This window comes from Catharus ustulatus, chromosome 20, assembly GCF_009819885.2.
Source record: "Catharus ustulatus isolate bCatUst1 chromosome 20, bCatUst1.pri.v2, whole genome shotgun sequence".
In the NCBI taxonomy this organism is placed as follows: Eukaryota; Metazoa; Chordata; class Aves; order Passeriformes; family Turdidae; genus Catharus; species Catharus ustulatus.
In genome coordinates, this window is record NC_046240.1 from 5,359,806 (window position 1) to 5,386,703 (window position 26,898).

Here is a 26,898-nt window from a genome sequence, read left to right on the forward strand (position 1 = left end):
CCCTTTTTTTTTTTTTTGCCCCAGGGAGGGACTGGCTGTACAGAGTTTCGCTGAGTTGAAGGGGTAGAGAGAAGGGAGGGATGTTATCAAGTGGTGATGTGCAGCCTGTCTGTGCACAGAGCTGTGTCGGCAGCAGGAGCAGGCACAGTAATCAGCTCATTATCTGCCTGAACACTTGAAGACAGCAGCTCTCTGAAGGACTGGTTCTGTGAGTGTTCATCTGCTGGAAACTGCAGCAGGGATGAGCTCTCAGGGGACCTTGGGATATAGCCGATGAGTTGTACTAACCACTGCATGTAATTACAAGGAAGATTGAGGCACTAACCCCTTGAAAAACACCTCTTAAAAGAGAGATACAGTAATTAACGTTTAGGCAGGGAACCACCATCTCGACAGCCTAATGATGTAGATAAAAGTGAGGAAATGGAGCTCAGCCCTTGAACATAAAAGAAACAAAAATTACTTCTTCCTACAAGCTTGGCATCACCACTAGACTTAGACCATCCTGTCTGCATCGTTGCTGTAATGAAGAAAGATAGTAATCATCCAAAGCTGCTGCTGGGCAAATTCTGCAACCAGGGAATGAATCTGACTGGCCTAACAGTGGTTTAACCCTGAAAGTCTCCTGCATTTTAGTAATGAGTTTTATTTCCTGTGCCTGTCCCAGCTGGAGATCCTGACTTACGCAAGGCGAGTGGAACCGCAGCATCCCGTGGGGCAGAGAGCAGCGCCAGCTTCTGTTACCGTGCTACTGAAACCATTTCCCCAGCTGGTTTCACAAAATAATTTCTCATTAGATGGAGACTTTCTAATTTGCTAAATATTTATTTAGCACCTGGCTGCTGCTCTGATTTGCACTCTGGAGAGAGGTGCCCTTGCTAAGAGCCAAGCTGCAAATCCTCCCCTTGAACTCTCTGCTCCCCTGACTCACGAGTCCAGACTTCCAGAATGGGCCTCTGCATTTTATTGCTTAGCTCTTTGACTGTGATTATATTGATCAGGTAGCCTAATGGGTGAAGTTTTGTCCTCATAGTGACCTTAGGGATAGGGATGATCTCACTCAGGATGTGCTAGACATGGTGCATGAGCCCTCCATGCTGGCTGGGTGCTGTCTTTGTCTGATAGCTGCACATCAGTCTCCCTTCTTTCCAGTCGAGATTGGTAAAGCAGTTTCCAGCTGCTGTTCCATTTTATCTCCTTTGATTCTGGAAAGTGGGTCTTTGCCACATAATGTTTTCCTTCCCTGTAGATGAGAAATGATAGCAAACTTAAATTACTTCCCTAAAGCCACATGCTGAGCTTGAGGACAAAAATTGACAGCAATTCTCTCTACAGCCCTGGCTTAGGCAGCATCTTATCCATTTTCTTGCAATGTCTGTCTCAGCACTACTTTTGTATCTTCACAGCGGGATGTGTGCTGAACGTAATGATCTGATTATGAAACTAAACACAGAAAACTCAAATGTTTGGAAGAGTAGGTTTGTGAAGATAGCTTGGTGGTGACTCAGGTGCTGCTGTCATTGATCCAGATGTGGACAGCTGTATGTGTGGTCTGGCAGGTTGGAAAGTGGCTGATGTTGTGTTGGCGCCTGACTTGGTTCAGGTTGGTGCTGCTGTGTGACCCAGTTCTGCCCTGAGCTGGTATTAATGAACCAGGAGCCTGAGCCATGAGCAAACTCCTGATTTCCCAACTCCCAGGCTCTGCTTTCTCTTAGACATGAGCATCTCTAATGGAAGCAGCAGGTGAATTCCCTTTCTCAGCTGCTCAATAGCCACATGTGGCTTTACAGGAATTCTTCAGCTAAATGGTCATCTAAGCTCTTCTGTTATCTGTGTTGGATTTCTAATTAATTAACACAAAGTGGGCATTTATCTGAAACCAGATGATGACCTCCTCTCTCCCCACAGGTTCCTGCCCTTGAAATGACAGGTCAGAGCTGCCTGGCTCATTCCAGTCCCACACTGCTAATTTGAGGTTTAAGCCCTCAGCCTTTGCCCATCCTGCTGCTCTCAGTGAGCCAAAGGCCAGGGCAGCACCTTCTGTGGTTTTGTTTTCATTGCTAAAGGTTAGAGGATCCCAGAGACAAAGCACAGCCAAAAATAACAAGGGGCTAAGCCCTGTGAGAGGCTGGTGGGCTCTGGGGCTGGGTCAGCTGATGTGCTGAGGTCAGGGATGTGGATGTGCCTGGTGAAATGGGCAGATCCCATTGTCCTTGTCGGAGATAAGAAGCTGCCAGCGCATCTTGAGTTGGCCAGCAACAGCCAGGAGCCTTCAGGGAGACTAATCCTGCCTCAGGGTATGTATTTGATCTTAGTCACTGATTCCCTTTTACACGAAGAAGCACAAGGAGAAGGCAGCTGTAACCTGAATTCCTTGTGAGTCTGAACTAGGAAGAAAAAAGTTTTGGCTTGGATCTGTGGCTTGTGGGTAACTGTTCATGGAGCTCAAGAGCAGACAGAGCAGGAGGATTGATGTGGAGGGTTGATGACCAAGAATAGGTGTCTGCCCAACCCAAAATGAGTGCTGTGCCATCCTTCTTTTCAATGAGAATTAGGATGTTGTTAAGCTTGGAAATGGAAATTACAGATCCAAGATGAAGCTAAAGGGAAAATCCTGAGAGGTTGAAGTCAGGGAAACAAGATAAACTCCATTTGGTGTCTGGAAAGAGCTGTCACATGAAATTGCAAATCCAAGTGTAAGGATTTATGACAGAGCTAATAAAAAAAGTGGTGTTTTATAACCACAGACTGCAATCCTGCTGCCTAGTTCTGAGAAGGGGTAGGAAGGGGAAGAAAGCAGTTGATTTTTCATATTTACCTGAAGTCCAGTAAAACATTTGATACAGCATGTCACAGGAAATTTTTAGCTTGCAGAAGATGTGAAGAAGCACAAAATCTGTAGCATTACTAGGGAATTAAATCCCAAGTGAGACTAAAGCCTTGTGTTGAGGGAGCTGTTAGCAGCCATGGGATGGGAAACCCTCCTGACACAAACCTGCAGGAAAAGCTCTGCTCACCTCAGCAGCTGGGTCACTGGAGCAGTCAGATGTTCCTTTGCTCTCCACTTTCCCCCAGGGAAACCACCCATATGTTCCTCTGCTGCTGCAGGGCACAGAGGCATCTGCTGGGGTTGGAGGCAGTGGCTCAGGGCAGTGGAAGAGGTGGGAAGCTTTTAAAATGGTAATGAAAAAGTAAAATGATGCTCACTTGTGAAAACAATAATCAGTAAAGCGCTTTGCCTCTTGGGCTGTTAAACACTGAGAGCAGAGGCAGATGCTCCAGCAACAGCAGCCAGCATTTGTTATCAGCTGGGAGTTCATTAGTTGGAAAGATGGGAGAGGAGCAAGATGTGGGTTCAGCGTGAGCATGGCTCAGAAAAAGGTAAATGTGATTCTTGGAGGGACCTGCTGTGATGTTTCTCTGGCAGGAGTTACTGTTGTGTAAACTGGGGCCGAGGCTTCCTCTGGAAACCTGTGTGGATTCTTCATCTTTCATGTCCAGATCTACACAGAAAGTTGAGCTGCAGAAACACTGAGTGAGTCAGAACAGAGTCAGGGCACAGGGAGGTGACCAGGGTGATGCTGGGGATGAACAGCATTGTACCAAATCCAGTTCTGCAGATCAAGCTCACATAAAAATGCTTTCTCCAGTGGTGCTTTCTTTCAGAATCAGTGCAGGTTCCAGGAGAAGGGTTAAACAAGCAGAAGCTGGCCATTTTGCTGGCTGCCTTAAAATATTTGGAGAGAGTTCATCTGGATAAAAATCAGCCCCAAATGTTATTTTTGATTGACTCAGTTCCTGGAGGGTTTTGTGGCCATGGAAGATGCGGATACATCACTGCGATGTTTCTAAATGTCCCAGTTTGCCACTGGGCGTCTTTCTTTCCTCTCCCCCCGATTTTTCCTGTTGTGTGAGAAGGGTTGTTGGTCTAGAAGGCAGCAGAGATATTTCTACTGCCTCCTGCCCTGGGTTGTTACTCTGTGCAAAAGGCCCTTTCCCACATCTTGAGCCACCCTAGCCCCATGGTTCAGCGCACTCAGATTGTCTTTCCATTGGCACCGTGCACAGTGGCTGCTAATGCCTGGGGTTTTTTCCTCTGATCCTTATTTTCCAGGCTGGGGTGACAGTCAGTGCCTTTGCAAAGCCATTTCAAATGTGCTAAGTTTTGTATAAGACTCTGTGTGTGTGTGTGTGTGTGTGTGTGTGTGTGAATCTGGGCTGCTGAGGTTGCAGGTGGGGTGCTCAGCAGACCCAAGAAGCCAGACCTATCTCCAGATCCAGGATTTATTCCCATCAGAAATCATAGTTAATTAAAGCCTTCTTCTGAAAGGAATTTCTTAGCCACACTGGAGGGATAACAAAGTGAAAGCCATGTCCTTAATCCTGCCCTTTCATCTCCTAGAAATTCCTTCCTCTCCTGTCTCTTTCTCTCTGTCCTGATTGTTAAAAGAAATGAGAAATAATTTCCACTTGGAAAAAACCCAAGACAACAAAACTCCAGCCCAGCTGATCGCAGCAGAAGCCGAGGAGACGGAGCTGAAAGGAGGGAGCTGTTAATGAAGCATCAGCAGCGAGCCAGGGGCAGGAGCTGGAGCCCATCCAGATGGCACAGCTAATTCCCTGCATCCACTTTACAAGCGTGTCCTCCCGGGAAGAGCTCGGCCGAGCGGCCGCTCTCCACTGCACTGGTCAGCTGCAGCCTCGCCCCCACCCCCAGGAAGGGATTTGTCTGGGTTATTCCAGGCCTCCAGATCAACTCACCTCAATTCCCTCTGGGGATGGGGAATGACATCTTCCCTGCTGGCCCATCGAGGGAAAATGGAGCGCCAGACTTTGGTTTCCATGCATTCCTGCATGGATGCATCAGCGCTCCAATTGCTGCTCTCCTTCCAGCATCCCTGTGGGCATGGCTGGGAAGGGCCAGGAGGAAGGGAGAGAGGGACAAATGGGAATGGAGAGCAGAGCTGGCAGCGTGGGGAGCAGAGGTGTGGCAGCATGGCCCTGGTGCAGAGCGTGCTGTGGCTGTGCCAGCACTGCCCCGATTGCTCCGGAGCTCCCCGAGCTTCCCTTCAGCCCCAGCCCGGATATTCGCGTTTCCTGGCCTGGCAGATAAGGCAGCCCCGCCATTAATCAGGAGGCCTGGAGAATGGGATCAACGCAAGGCAGGCGTGCTGCACAGTTAATCTCCTTTACTCCCCGATGATGGATGGAGCTCATTGCAGACATTAATCAAGTCTGTGAGTGTGCACCAGGCAAAATGGATTAGGCACTGTGCTGTTGGCAGAGGCACGTCCCGAGCCCCTGGGCAGTCCTAGAGGAAGCCTGGCGTTGTGGCAGCACGGCCATGGGGTGTGGGTGGCAGGGATTATAGCTGCCAGAGCCCCAGGACTGCCCAGGTGTGTCCCCACTTCTGCTCTGCTGGTGCTGGCTCTGCCTCCCCAGGGGCTCAGGGCTGTGAGCTGGGTTCTGGTCACAGCTGGATGTGCTCATCCATGGAGCTGCTCTTCTAAACAACATGCAAAAGGTCCTGGGTTGGTTTCAGGGACATTGCAACATCTCCAAATCTGCTTGGTACCCAGAGGAGACCCAGCTGCCTGTGAAGGGTATGGTGAGAAAGGAGCATCAGGCAGCAGAAGCCACCTGTGAGGCTCTGGAGACTGTGGGAAAGGGCTGTTCTGGATAAGCAGGAATAGGATCCACTGTCACATCCCAACCCTGGCTCTGCAGAATCCCTTGTGAAAGGCTCTTTTCTGGTGTGAGATCCTGTTCCAGCTCTGAACTGTGCTGCTTTGGACATCATGGATTCGAGGAGTGTTGTCTTGGAAGCAAAGCAAGATGTTTTCAGGCAACATGAGGAAAATGTTCTTCATCTGCTTTGTACTGGTGTTGGAAGGACCAGCAGTGAAAACAACCCCAAATCCTCCTCTTCCAAAGGGAGAGAAGTTCAGGCCTGAGGAAGTAGAGGGAAATGCCCTGGAAAGTTATGGACAGTCCCACTGCACAAATGTCACACCCCAAGGAGCAGGATATGGATTTCCAGCACGGCCACCCTGCAGCACCTGCTCCCCCCTGGAAAGGAGCAGCTCAGGGTATTCCCCGAGCCCCGCGCTGGAGCGATGCCGGTGGCCCACGCGCTCCCTGCTGCACGGCAGCTGGAGGTTCAATATCCACTGACAGCCAACGAGCTGTGGTTTTCTGATGATTAATGACACCTCCCTCCTCATGGGAGCCATTCAGCCTCCACGCAGCTGGATGATAACGGAGCCAGAGCGAAATTTGGGTGTTTCCAGAGAATAAGGCCCACGTGCAGGGAGTGCAGTGCTGCAGTTGTGAGTTGGTTCATTCCTCCCACATCAATCCTGGAAGGGAGCTCCTTGTCTGCAGGTAAATGTGCCTGACCTGCATTTCCAGGATGGATGCAAGTGGATGGGTGGAATCCAAGAGGTTTGTTAACAGGCATTTTCTTTCCCCCCTCTGCCTTAAGTGCAAAGCCCAACTGACATCAAAGCAACAGAAAGTCTAATCCCGTTTTGAATCAGTGCAAGCACATGCAGCGAATGTTAAACAGGGAATCCGGCTGCAAAAAAAGGGAGGATTATCTTTAATTTCCTGAGTGAGGGACTAACCAAGGGAGACAGAGAGAAAAGAAAGGCACAAGAGCAGAAAGAAGTGACTGTCAGCACAGGGAGGCTCGAGGAGGAGGACGAGGAGGAAGGCAGGTTGAGGACAGTGCAAGCAGCAGCTCACGTGTGCCTGGACAGGTGAGTCTGGACTGGCACGGGGGAAGGAGTCCCATGCCAGCACTGCCCAAGCTCCCACAGGATTCAGGAGAAGGGTTTGGGTTTGCTGTGCCAGGGCAGGGGCAGGTGAGGGCTGTGACTCCTGGCTTGCATGTGTTTGTGCTGGGGCTGTGGAGTTGGTTTTAAGGGAGCTCAGAGCTGGACTGCCCTGGAATGATGCAGCAGAGGGTTTGTTACCTGATTACTTTTGTGGGGAGAAACTATTTGTTGTGAAATGTAATACCAGAGCAGAGCTTCCTAAACCACCAAGCTCTGCTACCTGTCTGAGAGCTGATTCTGGGAGGGTTTCTGTAGCTCTTTGCCACCAGCAGGTCCCACCAGCTCTGCTAAGGGCTGTCACTGCTGCATTTCATACTAAGGCTGATGTTCAGCTTCACAGGGCATGAGTTCATGGAGCTGTGTCTGGGCTCTGGCTTGGGTCTGGGATGTGTCCTGGCACTGAAGCCTTCTGGTGGCAGTGGCCAGCTGCAGGCAGCAGCTGTGCTGTGGCATGACAGGAGATGTCTGGGGCCAAACCAGCCCAAACCTTTGTCTGGTCACTGGGAGGAATCTGTGATCCTCCTCCTCCTAGTGGGCAATGCATGTCTCTCTTGATCAAGCCCCCTAATTCACCTTCTTGGACTGCTTCCAGGAGCAGCTACTGCCACGAGGGTGTGTAAGAGGCAATGGAGTAAGTACCTACGTAAGCACCTTTGTGTCCAGATCCTCCATCCTGCTCTCACTTTGCCCTTGACTCTGGTACCAACAAGGTGGAGTGCTGGGCAGGGTGGGAAATGCTTGGCCTGGATGTCATGTGGGAGGAGACAGATGCCAGTACAGGAAAGGCTCCATGGGGACAGGATGTGACTTCTGAGGATCAGGAATGAGACTGACAGTTGCTGGGCTGCTTAAGGACACGAGCAAAGCCCAGCAGTGGGGCACCCATCACCCCTCAGTCTCAGGGAGCCAGGTGATGTGTGAATCAATGTCAGGAGCTGCAGAAAGGGCTCCTGTGGGTGGCAATAACCTGCTTTCTGCCGTGGCCTGGTTCAGTGCAGGAGAGGCTCTTCCCCACCTGCTTCATCCTCAGCCTGCACTCTCCTCCCTGCAGGACAGACCCTGTGGTCCAGCACAGCCTCTGCCATGGCAGTGCTGCCCTTGTGCTGCCAGACATCAGCCCTGTGCTGCCCCTGAACTGAGAGTGTCTGCACACCCATCCAGGGAACCAGCCCTGTCTGCCACGGGCATCACCCTGCCTTTGCTCCCTTGTCTGCCTGAGCCTCCTCCTGCCCAGGTGGGAGATGCAGCCCTGGGATTGCAGCAAGGCCTTGGGTCAAGCTGGGCATGCTTTAAAAAACCAGCAGTGAAAGAGAAGCCTGAGCCACAGCTGAAAGGAGGGAAGTGTATTTCCATCCAGCTGGCTCATAACATACTTTAAATGTTTTGGATGTCTGGCATGGGGCTTTGCAGACCTCCTGCTCACTCAGTGGGCATGAAATGGCCATGAACTTCCAAGTTTGGTTTTCATGGGTGAGATTTGAGAGTGGGAGTTTTGCACTCCAAAATTTGGAGCCGTGTCTGTCACAGCCTCACCTGGAGCCAGAGCTGGCCATGAAGCTGCTGTGGATGTCACTGTGTGTATTGCTTCTGCCACTGTGGCTGCTTCCATGCTGGGCAGCAAATGCACCCCTTTGAGTGTTTTACCCCATCTCAAAGTAATGTCAGAGTAGAGAGGAGGGGTTTGCACAGCTGCAGGGGCTGTGAGACAAGCCGGGGTGAGCTGCAGCCACCCAAGACATGGGCTTTAAAATGCTTTAAAATGTTGCACTGAATTTTAAAACAACCCAACAACCTCCTTCCCAATGTTTTACAAGGAGACGATCGCTGTAGCAGGGACCTCTAGATGGCAACATCGACCTGAGGAGCTGCAGGCAGGAACCGGGGCCGCAGAACTGAGCAGCCCGACCCAGCTGGAGCCCCCAGGCCCTCCCCAAAGTGGGGAACACAAATCTGTGCTGCCTTGGGCACCTTTCTGCAGAGGCTGAGGGCAGAGCTGGCCACACAACTGTGCCTGCACCTTGAAACCCCCTGGACTCCAAAACATCTCGTACTGGGGCATAGAAAGGGATGAATCGTTAAAGGACTTTCTCTGCAGTACAAACTCAATCGATGCTCTCAGCACCTGCTCTGCAGGCACAGGGGAATAAATGCCATGGGGGACTGTCAGCTCTGCAAGGTGGACACAGCTGAAGCCACTGGCAGCTCTTTGTGCTGGTGTCACCAGCCAGCTGTTCAACCTTCAAGAGTTGCTGGAAAGCTGGGGTTCATGGTGGGAAATGGGGGCTGCCTGCTCCTTCCAGCTCCACTCCCTGCAGGCAGGGCCATGCAGGGAAGGTGCTGGGCTTCAGTGCAGTGCCAGGACTGCCAATATATGGTTAAATGTTTGAAGGCTGCACTAGAAACTCTTGATTTCTCAAATCCCTCCAGTGGCACCCTCCATTCAAACGGCTTGGGTGACACCCAAAACGGAGGTTTGAATTACCCAGCTTTAGCCACACGAGTGAGGCTGCAGCAGCACAACTTTTGGCTGGGGGTGTCAGGGTGCTGTGCCCTTACTGTGGTGTAACAGCATGTGCTGGAGGTCACTGGGGTGAAAAAGTCCTTCCCCTGCCTAAAATGGGACACACATTTTGTACAGAGCTCCTCTTTTGCAAAGTGTGTCTGTGCTCAGGGAGCTGCAAAGCTTAATTAAGATCTTTAAAAGGACCAAAGGTGCCACATAAATTCAGGGGATTATTATAAATGTCACTGCGCTTTACAAGCTCTGGAAAAACTCAGAGGAGGAATAACAAGACCTTTCACTTCACAGCCCTTTCTAGCAGGGCTACTTAGAGCTTCGTGCTTCAGCATAGCAGCCATAAAATGTTGACATTTATAATTAGATGTGCATAATAATCTCTTCATTCTGGAGCTGAAAAGACAGGGTGTGTCTGGAGACGTCAGTCCCTCCTCCTTGCCAAGGATCCCCCTCGTTGGGTTGCTCTGAAACCATCGTTTGGTGAAATGTCTCGGGGCCTGGTTTGAAGAGGTGTGGGATCTTTGCAATTCCCCCAGGGAGCTGTGGGCTGGCCATTTAGTGAATAAAACCAAAGCCTCCGTGTGTTTTTAATCTGATTAGTTGATGATAATCCAGTGGTATCATGCAACAAAAACTGTCCAGCTTTATTAGGCAATCTCTTTTTTAAAAGAACTGTGCTCGAGGGAGCACTTGCCTCTGCTGTTGCTGCTGAAGATTGGCAGAAATGGGTAATTTTCGGTGGTTTTAGTGCTTTGTGAGAGCAGGATTAATTTGGGGCTTGGACAGCTGGGGACCGGTGGATTTTGGTCCCATGGGTGTCATCAGTGGCATTAAGCAGCCCCTCTGCCAAGGGGTCTGGGAGTGAAGGGGGCAAAGGGCTGATGGGGGAGGGCTGGTTCCAGCCTGGAACCACCTGAATGGATGATGGGGGCCTCTCTCCGAGGCCGCTCCTGCAGCACTGGAGCAATTCCGGACCAAGCACATCGGTGCCGTATGATGCCAGTCCCAGACCACCGGCTCGAGCTGCATTGAGGAGGATGGAGAATTCCCACGGGAGCCGGTCCCGAACCACTGGCTCGGTCCTGGATGGAGAACGGTGAACCTCCCACCAGCTTGGTGCCGAACCCGCCGGTCCTGGAGCATCGGATCAGTCCCGAACCCGCCGGTCCTGGAGCATCGGATCGGTCCCGAACCCGCCGGTCCTGGAACATCGGATCAGTCCCGAACCCCACCGGTCCTGGAGCATCGGATCAGTCCCGAACCCGCCGGTCCTGGAACATCAGATCAGTCCCGAACCCGCCGGTCCTGGAGCATCAGATCAGTCCCGAACCCGCCGGTCCTGGAGCATCAGATCGGTCCCGAATCCGCCGGTCCCGCTCCCCGTCGCCGGTACCGGGCCGGGCTGTGCGTTCAGCCGGACCCCCTTCAAAGGATGCGATGCCGGGAGCCCGGGCAGCCCCGAGCGGGGGCGGAGCGGTGCCGGTGCGGCGGGATGGGCGGCCCGGCCCCTGCCCCGCTCGACGCCGCATCACGGTGAGTGACAGCCGCCCCGGCCCGGCCCCGCCGCACAACCCGCCGGGCTTTTCCAATCAGGCCGGGCCGGGGAGGGATTTCCTGCCGGGACGGGGCCGGCCCGAGCGGGACTTTGCCGAGTGCCGCGCCGCCTGCTCGCCGGGATCCGCGGCTCCGCTCCGGTACCGGCGCCGCTCCCGCCCCGCGCGGCTCGGCAAGTTGCGGCCGGGCCGGGCTCGGCTCGGCACTGCTCGGTGCGCCGCGGTCCGGAGCGGCTCCGCACGGCGCGGGCGGCTCCGGTGCGGTGCCGTCGGTTCGCCCCGGCGCGGTTCGGTTCGCCCCTGTGCGGCGGGCTGGGAGCGCCGCCAGGTGAGTGGGGCCGGCCGAGCAACTCGCCCCAGGAGCCGCGAACCAGCCGGGCTCGGTGGGGCACGGATCCCCGAGCGCGCCCGGAGGAAGGAGCCGCCCGCCCGGGGGTCTCGGGGGTCTCGGGGCGGGGGAGGCGGAGGCGCGGCCGGGCCCCCTCGCTGCCCGCCCGGGGATGGAGCCCCCCGGGGAACCGAGCTGCCCCCGCCGCCCCTCGGAGCCGGCTGGGTGCCTTCGGCTCCTTTGCATCTTTCCTCCGCCACTTACGTAACTGGTTTAGGTTTGTTTGGGGGTTTTTCCCCCTCCTCTCCCTCCTTTTTTCCCCCGGCGCTACCGTTGGCTGCGGGAATGTTTGGGATACTTTGGTTCTCCAGGTGGATTCCTGGGCTGGAGGCTCAGCTCCGCTCGTGTGGGAGGGATGTTTTGCTGTTGCTTTTCCAGCTTTGTGTGTTTCTCGAATTTTACCTTCGCTGCTCCTCTCTGTAGAAGCTGCGGAGGTCGGGTCGGCGTTCGGAGCTCTCGGTCCCTCCGGAGCCGAGGAGCAGCACCGGGGCCGTTTTCCAAGTGAGGCCGGGCAGACTTTTCAAATACAAACTCCTCTCACCGCCTCACGTTCCGTTCTTGTGAGCGCTCTGGAGGAGCAGCACAGAGTTGGATGCAGCGCACAGGGTTAAACGAAATAGTTCTGAAGACGGTGCGACACGGGAGGTTTCGGGAGGGGATTTGTTTGCAGCGAGAGGTTAGTCTGAGTCAAGTGGCTGAAACTTTGTTGTAAGGTAGATAAGCTTGTGCAGTGCCCCAGGACGAGGGAGGTGACAGCTGACCCCGACGGGCACCAGCTTCAGTGCCGAGGGATTCATCAGCTGGATGAGCTGTGGGTGTGGGAATCGCACACCCCCTTGTCCCAGAAGCCGAGCCAGTACCTGAGGATCATCTTTTCGTCTGCCCTGTGGTGCTGCAGCCAGGGGAGCGCTGGAACACGGGGAAGCCAGGAGGGGTCCGTGTTTATGGGCAGCTGCAGCTCCGGGCTGAGCAGTGCTATGCCATGGGATTCTCCTTCTGCTTTTGCCCCCACCCCAATGACAGGGGACCTGTCATTGTTGCCGTGTGTCCCCTGTGATTTCCATGCTCCGAGCAGTGACCTCGATTGCTCGGAGGAAGCGACACCCGCTGTTACATAAACGTGGAGGGCGAGCGCTCTGGGAAGGGAGACTCCACTGAGCCATGGCCAGGGAAACCAGAGCTGGTTCTGATCCGTCCTGGATGGGCAGAGGGGAGGTTGTGGGGTGATCTGGCCACGGCCTTGCAGCTGGCACGGTGTGTGCTCCCTGCTTTCCTGCACGCACGCTCCTCCCCGGTGCTGGAGCAGCCTGCCAGATGCATGGCCCTGAACTAGGAGGGATTTTCTTGCCACACAGTTTGGGCAGCCCGGGTGCAGTGTGGGAGCACAGGCTGGGACATGTGAACTGCTTCTGCAGGACCCTGTGCCCTCTCCAGGGTACCCTGGCTGGCCGGGATATGGCCTTGATCCTGTTCTGAGCACAGTTGTCCTGCTGAATTACACCCAGCTCCTCTCTGGGGCCAGAGAGAGCTCCTGAACTGGTGAAGAAGTGTCTTGGGTGCCAGGACATTGAGCATCCCAGGAAGTTTGAAGGGTGAGGGTTTATCCTCTCACAGGAGGAGAAGAGTGCGAGGCAGGCTTGAGCAGGCAAGACCCGCTCCCGTGGGCTTTGGCTAAACCTTCCCAGCTCCATCCCTTGTGTTCTGCCACCGGGAAATGAGAGGGGGAGACATCGTGTACCCCAAACCCGTGTGCTGCCTTTAGGGAGAACGTGGTGCGTGTGGCCCCGGGAGGGCAGGGAAGGAGCTGAGCCCCTGTCCCGCTCCGGGGGCAGCACCCTCCGCAGGTTTTCTCCACAGGTTCTTCCCTCTCCATTTAACATAAGGATGAGCCAAGTCCTTCCAGGACTAAATATAGTCAAAGTATTCGTTCTTCGGCACGGATACAAAAGCTGTCGCGACGGAGCCGGGAGGTAAATGGCCTTTGGGGGCTGACTCTGCTCTTCCCTTCGCAGGTCCCGGCTGCCGTGCGGGGCTTGGCGGTGCTCAGGGCTCCCCAGCGTGCCTGCAGTGCCGTCACCGAGAGGAATGCCGAAACCAAGGGGCTAATGAGCACCAGAGAGGGAGGATCTATAACTTCCAGATGGCAACGAGCCCATAATCCCTTTGGGAAGAATTAGGGACTCGTCAACGCAGCAGAGCCTGCTGAAGGGAGAGAAGCACGACACCTCTGGCTCCAGGAGTGCTGTGAGAGGTTGAGGGCATCCCAATGCTGCCAGCGCTGGACACCCTGCCCCGAGCTGCCTGGCTTTGTCTCACAGAGCTCTGGTGCTGCTGGGAGCCTGTCCCTGAGCACTGAAGTATTTTTTTAACTGACTGCATGTTCTCCAACCAAGCCCCATCTGAGTCCTGCTCCTCCCAACGCAGAAAGGGACTTCTGCCCTTAACAGAAAGACTTCTTCCTTCTGGTTTTTATGCCCTGTGGGATTGTAAAGTGTCTTTCTTCCTGGATTTAATCTCTCATCGAAGTGTGTTTTGAGGAATTAGGGGCTTTTCCCCATGGCTTTATAAACCTCTGGGATCTGAGGGTTTCTACGTTGCCACTGCTCCCACCTGCCTGCGATGGGGCGCGAGCAGGAGCTGATCCAGGCCGTGAAGAACGGGGACGTACCTGGTGTGCAGAAACTGGTGGCCAAGATCAAGGCGTCCAAGAGCAGTGAGTACCTGGGCAGGGAGCCGTGGCTCCCTCCCCCTGGCTGGGCACTCCTGCCAGTCCTGGGGGCGAGTCTCAGTGCTGGGTGCAGGTGCTGGCTCTGACCCCCGGCACATGAGCTGTGCCGTGGCTGGAGGCGGGAGTGCAAGCACAGCCCGTGCGGATGAATGACTGGGCTGTAAGCAATCCTACAGCTGAGCTGGGGTTCCCCTTGGGCTCGGGGCCAGGGGCCCTGCAGTGTGGGCCACTGAGCAGGGATGGGTGAAGGGAAGCAGCCGTGGCAGGGGGAAGTGAACCGCTTTGGGGGGGACGCTGCTACAAAGGGTCTTTAGCGGTTGTGCTCACTCCCAGCCGTATTTATCTTGTGAAAAATTATCATCCCAGCCAGTCGACTGGAACCAATCGTCAAGCCTTGAATTTCAGTCTGGTAATGTTTAACCCTTCAGCAGGACTGTTTTCTTGCCTGTTCTCTCAGAAAGGTCGGCAGCAAGCAGAGCTTGGAGCGAGCAGAGGGCTCGGGGGGTGTCCCCAAGGGTCCTGCAGACGCTGCACAGTGTCTGGAGGAGATGGGGAGGGTGGAAAGATGAATGAGATGGTGGCCAGTACCACGGAGCCCTTGTATAGAGCTGAGCTCCTGGTCATTTCTCCTGACAGACCAAGAGAAGGAAAGTGGGAAAAGTAAATAAAAGGGCTCTCGATGCCGTGTCTGGCTGGAGGAAGGGGCACCCTGGCTGCCCGGGCTGGTGGGAGTGTGGATACCCCTGCCAAGGCTGCTCATCGTGGGGGGTCTCACGGGGGTGTGTGGGAAAGCTGAAAGGGAATAAGCTGTCTGAAGGAGGGAGAGAGGAATCTCAGGCAGGAGAAGCTTTAAGGCTTCTTAGGAGCGGCTCAGAGCGGAGAGGCTGGTGCGAAGAAACCCGAGTTAGGCTGAGGATTATAAACGTGAGGAGGGGATCAGCTCCCCTGGGTCATCTACTGGAAAGCTTTGACTGTGGCCAGAACTTTGCAAATCTCGGCTACTGGGCTTTCAGAAGGACTGGGAGCCCCTCCTCCCCAGTACAGGGTGCCCCTTCCCTGGGTGAGGGCACTGGGTGCCATTGCCTCTGCTGCTCAGGGACAGGGTCGCTGAGCTGAAGGAGAGCAGCCTGCCCATGTGGGTGGTTGAAGGACACCCCCAAGGCAATAAATAATGTCAGTGTCCTGCTGGCTGACGCAGCCCCGTCCCCTGAGCTGGTGTCCCATGGCCAGGCAGTGTGTGCAGGCTGGGGTGCCCATGTCTCTCCTTCACCCAGAGGGGTGAAGTCACATTGTTTTCTCCCGTACCCTCCAGTAACTCTCTCCCACTTCAACCCTTCTGTTTTCTTTCTGGAGTCTCGCCCTCCCTGCAGCCATGGGGCACCCACGTGAACATATGTGTTTAACTCCCCTGCTGCAGTGGCACCAGCAGCTCCCTCACCTTATTTTCATTTTATTCCTTTATAAGAAGGGGCCAAAAAACCCTGACCCCTCCAAAGCCACTGCTGCAAGCCCTCAGTGGAGCTCCTGTGCCTGACTTGCTGTGGGGCTTGCCTGGTCCTGGAGACTCATCCCTGGCATGGAGGGCATCACTGTTCCCCATCCCTTATGGTTCCCTCTCCCTCTTCTCACCGATGCCATGTGAACCAAGCATTTGCTGCCTTTGCTGCTCATTAAAGCGCCTTTTCCATACGTCAGGCTGAGATGCTGATTTTTATTTTATTCTTTTTATCATATATTTTTTTAAATCCCTCTAAGAGTCCTTCTGCTGTCTCAGTGGATTGGGAGCTCGATCGCTGTGATCAGCCCTCTGGGGCTTTCTGTGCCTAAAAAAGTCACCGCACGTAAGCAAAATCCAAGCGCCAGTCCTGGCAGCGGGAACTTCAGGGACACGTTGTTTAATATTCTCCGTGCGCAGCCTCCTCCCCGCGCAAGCGCCGCCGCACAAGTGGGTCACAGCACCTCATTCCAAGGTGGTGGGGTGGCCAGGGACAAGATTTTTGGGGGCAGAAGCCAGGAGGGAAAGGGCAGGTGAGGGCAGCTGTCCTGCCTGCAGGAGGGGGATGTCGGCGCGACGCCGTGGTCACTTCAGCAGCCAGGGAGGGGGTTCTGCTCTGGGAGAGCCAGGCTGCTCCTGCCGGGCCAGCCGTGCTTTGCTGAGGTTCCCTGGCAATGGAAACATCCCGCTTTTTATTTTCCTTCTCCCTCTCCCCTCCCCTCTGCCTCGGGAGCGCTGCAGAGTTTAATTGAAATTGTTAAACGACCCATCACGGCTTTGGCCTCTCTCCCCCACGATCAATCACGTCCCTGGGCTGCTGCCCTCACCAACAATGCATCAGTTGGCCTGGCCAGGGCCAGCTCCGAGGGCTTGGGGCTCCTGGGGGAGACAAGAGGCAGAGCCCCTCTGGCCAGGGATCTCAGGGGCGACAGCTCCTGCAGCTGGATGGTCCTCACAAAGTTTGGGGTCCCCATCCCTGGATGAAGGATCAAGGGACAGGGGATGGGGGATGCCAGGGTGATGCTGTAGAGGGGGTGCCCCTGTGATAGCTGGGGGCTGGAGGAGCTGTGGAAGGTGATGGGAGCTGGACTCACTGTTTGCCTTCCTCCAGGGAGTGGTGAAGGTTTTTGTTTAGACTTATGCGAAGTGTAAAGAAAGGGCAGCAGCTGAGCAAACTGGTGAGAAACTCTCAAGGACAGGGAGCAAAGCCCTGCTGGGGTTTAGCTGCTGCCTTGAGGATGTTCAGTCGGCCACTTGCCCCATTTCACCAGCTATGTTGGTGCTTTCCAGACCTTGGATATTAAGGGCTGGGTGGGCTCCTGGGACATGGCTGTGTTTGGGCCATGACCTAGCAAGTTGCTAAATGCTTGCAGAAGGGTCTTGGCTTTATCTCCATGCCTGTGTTGGAACCTCTCACTTCTGCATCCTGGCAGCACAAAGCATGTTAAGGTTTTCTCAAGAGCTGTGCCAGCCCTCAGATGCTGCTGCTACCATCCAGTTCAGCAGGAGGACGATGCTGCTCTGCTTGCTATGAGACTGTAGCAGGCAGATGTGGGATAACTCACTTCTCTCCCCCTTGAATTTTTTCCTAATCCCAAGTAGCTGTATCAGCTTAACCCTCAAAGTGTGAGGTTTAATAACTCTCCTGTGATTTGTTAGCCTTTGCCACCGATGCTCTGTGTCCTTGTCCTCTTCAGAAACATCCGCCCTCCTTTCGTGACCTGCTGGGATTTCCGCTTCTCTCAACAGCAGCAGGTCTGTAGCTGTTTGGGGGAGAAGTTGCTCCTTTTTGCAATCTGGGAGTTATTTTGTAATGGTGTTGGATGTGCCTTTGTGCTAGGCAGCAGGCTCAGTGTGCCATCCCCCCTTACAGAGGAGAACCATCCTCCTCTTCACTGCTGCTACCAGCGAGGCTTGTCCCAAACCCTCGGGTACTCCAGGTGCTATTCCTGGTCCGGCTGCAGGGCAGAGCCTTGGGCAGGATCCTTATCGTGTCAGGCTCTGTTACACCCCATGGCTTTCCCTGCTGGCAATGTGCAGGGATGCCTGGGCACCTTTCCTGCTCCGCTCCTGCCCCGGGCAGTGCAGGCACAAGTGTGGCCCTGACCACGTCCCTTGGAGCCCAAGTTTGGAGGACGAGTTCCAAAGCTTCCCTGGCCGTGTCCTCCCCTCCTCTCCCCGCACGCTGTAGGTCTGACGGGCTGGACCGGCTCCGCAGCCGCGCTCCAGCTCAGAAAGGCTGTGGGCACGCCTGCGGAGAGACGCTGAGAAACTCTGCCGAAACGGGCAAAACTCCCTCTGTTCCTCCGGGACTGAGCCGGCAGCGGGGCGAGGCAGCGTGCCCGGGGAGCCGGGCTGGCGGCGGCCCGTGCCGGGGACCCCCCCAGCCCGCAGCGTGCCCGAACCTGCTCCCAGCCAGCCTGCGGTGGGTGGGTGGTAGGAGCGGGAGAAAAGCGGCTTCAAAGGCTGCAGAGTGCGGCAGCCACGGGGCTGGATGGTGGTGGGGCTGCAGCTCCGTGGCAAGGTGGGGTCAATCCTTTCTTGCTCCTCCTGACCTCCCTGGAAGCGGGGGGGTCTCCTCTGGTAGCCTGGTGTTTGCTGGGTGGGTTTTCCCATCCACATCCTGGTGTTCCCACCTCTCCGGCTGGGAAGGAAAAGCCCTGCACAGGCAGCGGAAGGAGGGAAGGGACAGTTGGTTTTCAGAGCTGGGCTGCAGCGGGTGTTGTGTTTGGAAAGGGGCCCGGCTGCCACCGGAGCGCCCGGAGCCAGGGAAGGAGTCGCTGTGCCGAGTGCGGGAGATAAGGCACGAGCAAACAGCGTCACACGGGGAGATGGAGGAGCCTGACTGGCCCAGCCCTGCCCCTCTGCACCCCCTTTCCCTGTGCTCACAGCTCCACATCTCCCCCTGTCCCAGGTTTGTATTTCTGTCCCCAGCCTTTGGACAACCATTGGCAGGGCAGCCTGTGGTCCCTGCTGTCAGCCTGGGCCACTGCAGCTGACTTTTTCTTGTCTCTGTAAAAGAGTGAGGGGAAAACCAGACTAATTCTGGAGAAGGGGATGAATGTGGGGACTTTTGAGCCTGCTGCAGGCCATGCTACCATGCTGGGGTATCCCAGGGAATCTGGGATCTCCTGGAAATGTGGAGGTCCCTCAGGGCTATGGATGGAGCCAGGCTGGCAGCCATCCCCAGTGTCACAGGCAGGAGGCTGAGGTTTAGGACAGAAGGGGAATTTCCATCCCTTGGGCATTTCCTGGTGACTCAGCCCAGACCAGGGGGCTCAGCCACCCCTCCCCAAGGGCTGCAGAGGCCGTTTTGGCTGTCTGACCCAGAAACACGCGACAATTCAGATGAGGACAGCCTGCAGGCAGGGAGGGCAGCCCCGAGCCCTGGGACTCCGTGTGCCCTGCTGCCAGCAGCACACGGGAGCGGGAACCAGGACGGTGCTCCCCAGGGCTGCAGAGAAGGGGACGTGGCAAGGACACTGCCAGCACAGGCATTCCATCCTCTGGCTTGGCTGGTTCCAGGAAGGAGATGCTGGACCATGACAAAGACCAGCATCACTTCTGCCACCTCTCTGTCAGGATTCCAGTGCCACAAAGAGCTTTTTCTGGGAAGGTGGGAGGTGAATTGTTGGATCCCAGTGGCGATGGACTGTGTGTAAGATGGTTTCCTGCTGGAAATGGATGCTTCCACCAGCATTGCTCCGGCAAGAGTTAAAAGCGGGGTTGGATGCCGTGCGTGTATGTGTGCATGCACGCGCCCTGCTTTGTTTTTAAAAGCGCCTCGGCTGTCCTGGATCCCCGCCAGACCCGGGGCCCGCCGCTGGCAAAAACTCCGGCAAAGGAGTATGAAAGGGGCAAGAAACTAAATAACAATAAACCACCTTTTTTTTTTTCCTGGCTCCTCTAGCAAGCAAGAGGGTGGGGAGGAGCTGTGAGCATTCTGGCTCCCCCTAAATCCCATCCCAACTTCCCTAAAAAATCATGCCTGGGATGGAGAGGGAGGGATCTGTTTGAACCTTGGGGCTGTAATATCGGCCAAGCCTTGCCGAGGTGTCCTGGTGAGTCACAGACCTGTCTGGAGATGCCCAAACTGCTTGGAAATGGCTCTGTCAGTATGATCTCTACCCTCCCAGGGAAGGGCTGGATACTCTGGCCCATCCCTCACTCCTGCGGGATGCTGCCCGGGGTAGGTGCGCAGCCACCCCGAGCTGTTTGCAACCCCGGGGAGAAAGGCCGGAGCTGCAAGCGAGCAGGGCTGCGATGGGAGATAAGGGAGCAGGGAGAACCTGCGTGAGTGAGGCAGGTATGCGGCTCCCGCAGCATCCAGGCCTGGTGCAACACGTCCGGCTGCGCTTCCGCCAAGCGCTGCCAGCGCCGCTCCCCGCGGGCCCAGCCAAGGCTGCGCAGGGAGCACGTGGCCCCTGGCATTGGTGCCATGCCCAGACCCCTGCCCCGGTGCTGTCCCAGCAGCTGGGTCTGGCTCGGCCACCCCAGGTGGGTGGCTGTGCTGGGAGGGGTGAAAACTCCTGGGGTTTCGTAATGCTGGGCACGGCTGGTTGTGTAAGGCCCTGTCTGCTTGGAAGGGAGTTGGCAAGCATGGCAAGGGCATCTGGTGCCTGTCACCGAGGTGTCCCCAGGAGCAAGGTTGGCTCAGGCTCTGCCACCCACTCTGCAGGTGCCTCTTTCCCCATGGAACATCTATCCCAGGGGCTGCCTGCCTCACTCTGCCCCTCCAGCAGCCCCTTGTGAGGCACTGCCTTGTTTCTTTGCCAGGACAGGCGTGGATAATCCTGATGGGGGTTTCCAGCTGGAGGTGAACTGGGTGCAAATAGCAGTATGGAGACTGGGACCCACGGATCTTCCCTTTCCATGGTATCCTGTCTTCCTGGGCAGGACACCCAACTCACAGCCTGTGCAGCCCCTCAGGGATCTGGGATGTGTCCCCAGCATGGCAAGGCCATGTGAGAACCACTTGGCTCAGTGGCCTCCAAAGGGGGCCAGAGTCCTCCTGGTGGCTAATCATTGCCTACATGGGGGACATGGGGACACAGTGAATCTGGCCAGCAGTGTGGGGTCCAGCACAGCCATGGCCCAGGGATTGCTCTGGGCTGCAGTCCAAAGAGGCTGCTCTGGTTGGTCTGAAGCAGCTCTGGTTTGGTTTTGTGGGGCTGACACAGATGGGAAGGGCTTCATGAGCCCTCCTGGCTTCCCTGAACCAGTACCTGCTAATCCTGCTGGCTTAAAAAGAAGGGAGACGCTCCTCCTTAGAGGGAGGGAGGCTCCTGCACAGAATGAGGTGCTGCCTCTGACCCTGCTCTGTGTCTCCAAACCTCAAGAGCTTCTTAAGCACTGGGAGAGTCCTCAGTTTCCTCCTCAACAGTGTTGAGGCATAGGCAACTCCTTGTCTTGGAGCATCTGTCACACTGGTTATATTTAGCAGCACATGGATATCCTGGATCTGCTTCTCTGTTCCCTTCACCCCAAACCTAGTGTGGGTGTGCAGGTGTCCAGCTCTGAGTCCCCAAAGTCATGGCTCTACTCTGTCCCACTGCAGTCTGCTCCAAACACCTGTGGCTTTGTGGGACTGAATTCACACCAGGTGAGTGGTCCTGGATGAACATTTCCTCCCAGGAGCAGTGCAGGTGGGTGCCTCTTCTCAGCCCCAGTGGGCACAGCCCAGAGCCCGGGACACGGAGCAGCACGTGGCTATCAGCCCCCTGTGCCCACACGCATTGGTGGCCATGTGTTTGCAAAAACAGTACCTTGTTTTCCAGGAAGGGACATGAGGCTTCCACGGCTGGTTGACTCTCCCAGTGCTTTCCCAGAAGGGTTGCCACTGCTCAGAAAGCCGTTCCCTGCCAGGCCTGGGGGTGGAGCTGCCATGGTCTCTTGGCCAGGGTGGGGGCATTGGATGCCACAGCAGGGGTAGCACAGAGCTACAAGTGGTGCCTTTTCCTGCAAAAAGGAGCAGGTGGAGGCAGAGGGTCACACTTCTCGCTGTTCTCCCCCCACCCCCGGGATGCTGCGGGGCAGCAGGTGGGGGTTCCAGGGCTCGCTCCCACGTCCTGCCTGCGCCGCCAAGTCGGGCTTGCCGGGGCCGTTCCCGACACGCACCCGCCGTGCTGGGAAGGCGTAAACAGATCGGGTTTAAACAGATCGGCTTCCAGGCAGGGGTCCAGGGAGCGGGCAGGCCTTGGCTTGTGTCCCACCAGCGCTCCGTCGGGATGGGGTGTGGGGAGCACCCAGGCAGGGCTGGGATGGAGGGGCTGGCCTGGCAGAGGGGTCCCTGCAGGAGGCTGGGCACAACATGGCAAGGAGCCAAGGATGTTGCCTCTGCCTCTGTTTACCTCTGGTGCTGAGGTGGGTCTTTATGGAGTGGGAGGTGTTGCTGTGCTGCCCCCAAACCCATTCCTGATCCCTTTATGGGGAGCTGCTGACCAGAGTTCAGCCCATGGACTGGGGTCCTCAGATCCAGCTCCTTCTTTTCTGCTGGAGTTGTATTGTGATGCCTTTGACCTTGCTGTAACTCAGCCCTTGTCCCTTCCGAGGTATATGGGGGGATGGGGCTGCTTCGTGTCGCCTTTGTCCCCAGCTGGTCCCCAAGCAGCTGCTGCCCGACCCTGGCGTCCGGGCTGGGCAATGGGAGGAACCTGCTGCAGTCCCTGCCGGCCCTGGAGCAGCTGGGACAAGGGGAAGGGGTCAGGAACGCAGTGCCCAGAATAACTCAGCAGTCACCGAGGCCCCCGAAGGGATGGGAAGGTGGGTGTGGGGTCCTGGGGCGGGTTCCTGCTTCCAGGACAGGGTGATGCCTCCCCCCAGGACACAGACTGTCACCAGCTGCTAATTGATTGCTGCTTCCCTGTGGGGACATGCAGGGTGGTACAGGACATCCTCGTCATGTAGCTGTCATGTCTCTCTCCTGTCCACTGCTTATGGAACCTTATTGTAGACCAGGATTCCAGGCAAATCCTTCACTGCCACAGCTGCATGAAAATATCCCAATCCAGCTAAGGCAGTGGGCAAGATTTTGGCGATGGCTTCTCCATCTCTATCTCCATTCTCCACTTTGGCATCATCCAGCCAGAAACCCAGGCAGGCAGTGGGAGTGTCTGATCCATCTGGAAAAGACCACTCACTCTGGGCATGGACAACACCTTTCCCCATCTTGGGAGAGAAAGGAGAGAGTAGCAATGGGACCACCTCTCTCAGGCTGCTTGTCCCAGGCTGGAGAGAGCCTGGCCTGTGCCTGCTGGGGATGGACCCATCCCTCTCCCATTCCCACTTGCCAGCAGCATGGAGCAGCCAGTCAGTTCTCATGTGTTTTAGCAGGTGACCTTTGCACAGGGAATGAAAACAGTGAGGGGTCCTGTGCCCCCTTGCCATCACTGGAGAAGGGATTTGGAGAGGGATCTCTCCCGTCCACCATGGCTTGAGAGCTGAGCAGCCACTGCTGGGTGAGATCCTTGCACTCTTTGCCAATGCAGATGCCACAAATGGCTGCAGCACCATGGAATCTGCAGGAGCAGTCACCCATCCAGCATCCCTTGAGACTGGCAGGAACCAGAGGCCACGTTTTGGCTCTGTCCTGGAGGGAAGGAGACGTTTTGCTGAAGCTGCTGAAGTCCAGGCTGCAGTTCAGAGAGCGCCAGACAGTGCAGGCATCACTTCCTTCCAGGAAGCTTTAAGAAGCTGAGCATTTCAGTTTGGCAAGAGAGAATATAGTCAGCAGCCCCCCAGAAGTGGAAATCCTTGGTTTTTAGGAAAACCCAGTCCCCAGGCAGCAGCTGCCATGTCCCTGCACAGCCCAGGCTGTGCCTGTCCAGGCGACCCCGCCGGCACATCCCCAAGCAGGGCTGGCAGCAGCACCGGCTTGCAGGGTCAGAGTTGAGGAAAGGCATCCGCAAGGTATTTTTAACTGGGACTCTGAACTCTGGCCGCCAGCAGCCGTCTGAGGTTAGTCCCGGGCTGCTGACAGCTGATTGCCCACGGGCTCCTGGCGAGAGGGGGGGAGTTTTGAGAAAAATTCAGTTCCCAGCCGTGTCGCGGCCCCGGGAAGGAGTGGCGGCACTTGAACCATCGACCTTGTGGGTGACCTCGAGCGAACAGCTTCATCTCCCGCTGCCTCCCCTCCCATCCTGCGTGTGCCTTGCCCAGATTAGCGCAGCCAGGGTGGGGACAGCCACTCCGTCCGCCCTGGCAGTGCCTGCTCCAGGTGCACGGCAGCTTCCCTGGGGCCAAAGGAGGAGGATGTCACAGGATTTCCAGCCTCCGCATCGCTGCGTGCTTTGAGTACTGGCTCCACCGGCTGGAGCAGCTCCTGGGTGCCAAGTTGCCATGTGCAGGCACGGGGCTGGCTCTGATGGCAGCATGGTGCCATAGGGCTGTGGCAGCCCAGTCCTCCAGCTTCTGCCTTGCCCTGCTTCCCCCAGGAGCTCCGTGGTTGCTCTAACCTCCAAGCTACAATGTAGGGTCTGGATCCTTGTTTCACTCCCTTGAGCCCACAGGGTTTTTCTGGCCACTGTTGGCTGCTCTAATTTTTATCTGGGGCTCATTGTTAGAACCATAAAATAAATAGGTACGTGCTGCTCTGGAGCGTCAAACCCCTCCAGGTGTAGGTGGGTTGCTGGGTTGCTGCGTCCCTGCCCGCCCTCCCTAATTAACTGTTGCTCAGCTAATCCAGACTTACTGACCTGCCCTAATCTTCCCATGCAAGGCCAGCCCTTCACTGCTGGCTCCTGTCACTCAGCTCTCATGTGCCGTGTGAGCATCTCATGTTCACTGCCCTGGGTATGTGATAGACCATGGTACCCCAGGAAGGAACAGAATGCACAGTGGGAAATGGTACCCTGGGAAGCAGCATCCCCCCATACATGGCTGCCAAGGTTGCTTTCCTGCCCAGCAGCTCCCTCTGCGCCCACGCTCACACTGCTCCTCTCACCGTCCCCCCACATCCTGCTTCCCCTCTTTCTTCCTCCCATTGACCTGCTGCCGGTTGGATTATTTCTCCCCAGATGCTGCAATCTGCATTTTTCCCAGGTTGAATCTGCCTGGGTTTGTTCTCCTAATCCCTCTAAGTCCTTTTTGTGTTATTTTTGCCCTTGTCAATCTGTAGCACATCCACCACAGATTATTTTAATGCACCATTTGCTGGGTATGGCATTAATGACAACACTGAGAGTGTCTGTAGGTGCAGCCCCATTGCCAGGGTGTGTGGGATAGCCCTTCCTGGGCTTCCAGGGAATGGCTGGACATGAGCTAATGCTGGAGCTGGTGCTCTGCTGTGTCCCACAGCCCAGGGGTGGCCCTTGTCCCCACAGGGTGCCCGCTGCAGGTTCAGGCAGTGCTCGCACTTGGCCGCTGGCCCCCACCGCTATCGGCCCATCTCTTCCCGCTCGGGAGGCGTCCTGTCCTTTCGGAAGGATGGGGGAAATGGAAAAGGCTCCACCTCTTCCCTGGGCAAATACAGCTCCTCTGAGTTCATATCCTGGAGAGCGGAATAGCCAGGTCCCAGCAGGGACGGTGACTTCACCTCCCGGTAACGCGTTTCCCTGGCCAGCTGGGAAAGGAGCCCTTGTATATCTGCAAAGGAGCTGCCTGGCTTCCCCCACCCAAAGCCTTTCCCAGCTGTTTCCATCCTGGATGGGGCTGGGGGATGTAATTTTGGTTCTGTGGGGAAGGGGTGTTACCACTTCTCCCAGCCAGGGGAGCTGGGCTGGGCTGCATCATTTTGGGGCAGGCAGCCACTACAAACCCACAAATTATTGTCAAGAAGGGGAGCAAGCACCATTCATCTCACCCCAGCTGAAATCCTTCTGGGGGCCTGAAACTCACGGCAGGAGCATGTGTTTGGCTTTTGCAAGGGGTGCATCCAGCCCCAAAGGATTCCTGTGATGCTCTTTTTCCTGCCTGGCGTTTGTCCCCTGTGTCCCCTGTGGCCATCAAACCTTGGGGTCGAGAGCTGAGAGCTGCACCTTCTTCCCAGCTGTGTGGATGGAGACAGGGTTTCCGATTCTGCCTTTCCTTTCATTGTTCTGGGAGCCTTCACTTTGAACAAACTGCCTGTTTTTTCCTGCTTTGCTTGTGAGGGGAAGCAGCAGGGGGGAATTGGGGGTTTGGATGGGGTCCTGGAGTGGCTGGGCTGAGGGTAAGTGATCAATGTCTGTGCTGTATGAGGATGCTGCCCAATGTCCCACCTGCTGTCAGCCTCTTAAATAACTTTAAAATTTTGATTTCCCCTGTAAATAATATTCCCAGCCTTTTTCAAAGAAGGAAAAAAGCTCCCAGTTGACTCCACGGCCCTGTTGCCCTATCCCTCTTTGGCTGTGGTGGGCCTCCAGCCCAGCCCAGGGTGGAAGGCAGATCCTTGGACCTCTCAAACTCCTCTGCCTTTGCCATCACCTGCCTTCACCATCATCCACCATCGTATCTGCAACATGTTGCAGGACAGTATTGCTTAAAGAAGGAAATGAGGAAGGAGGTCAAGCTGCCAGAGGAGACTCAGACATGCCATCAGCAGAGACAAGTTGGTGACAGGAACAGCTTGGGCTCTGTGTGACTGTAATCCCTAAGATTTGGGGCTCCAGCCAGGGGTAAATGGTGACTTGTGTTGAGGTTAGAAATAAGCATTAGGTGCAGGGATATTCACAGCACAGAGGTGCTGTATCCAGCCTCAGGATGTTGTGAGGAGCTGCCCAAAGCTCAGCTCCTGGAAGGTTATTGCACCTGCTGGGGTTATTCCAGGCTGCTGAAACCTGCTCCTGAAACAGGAGCAGGGCTTGGTGTGACAGCCATCCTGCAGCCTGTGCAGTGTCAGAGCAGGCAACCCTGGTCTGGTCCAGGGTTTGGTAGGTTTCTTAAGGGATAAAAATGCCAATTACTCTTGAGAAGTTGCCAGATGTTGGTGTAGGGACAGTAAGGGGCTCCCAGCTGCTCTCGTGTCACTGCCATTTGCCCTCTGCTGATGGGAATCCACCTCCTTGATTGCAGCCTCCCCATCCCTGCCAGTTAACCCAGTGGCTTTGCTCCAGTCACACCAACCCCAGAGTGCCTGCTTGGTGAGGGGCCTGTTTGTCAGCGTTGGTGGGGAGCCCATCCTCAGTGATGCTGCAGGGCCTCAAACCCAGCACAGGCTCTTTGTGGGCAGGAAGGCACCCCTGGCACTTGGACAGCCGTGGCATTTGGGCACAGGGATGGGTGCTCAGCCAGGTATCGCAGGCAGCAGCACCTTGGCAGCAAAATTCCAGCCACCACCATGGGGGAATTAGGGGACCCCCTGGTTTGGGAGCTGGGCACAGCACTGGGCTCAGTGTTTGGGGTGCAGCTGGTGGCTGCAGTAGAGAGCTGGGGTCAGGAGCCCTTGGCTCTCACCCAGCCT

General features: G+C 55.9%; 1 protein-coding gene across 3 annotated transcripts in view; it reads left to right on the forward strand.

Moving 5' to 3' along the window:
* The first annotated feature begins 11,170 nt into the window (after window positions 1-11,170).
* CASKIN2 (CASK interacting protein 2) overlaps window positions 11,171-26,898 on the forward strand; it is a 33,110-nt gene continuing 17,382 nt past the window's right edge. For all 3 annotated transcript variants that reach the window (XM_033077097.2, XM_033077101.2, XM_033077098.2), the window contains exons 1-2: window positions 11,171-11,238; window positions 13,311-14,011. In XM_033077097.2, coding sequence (XP_032932988.1) covers window positions 13,918-14,011 — 94 coding nt within the window. In that variant the 5' untranslated portion in view covers window positions 11,171-11,238; window positions 13,311-13,917. The remainder of the gene's footprint in view (window positions 11,239-13,310; window positions 14,012-26,898) is intronic.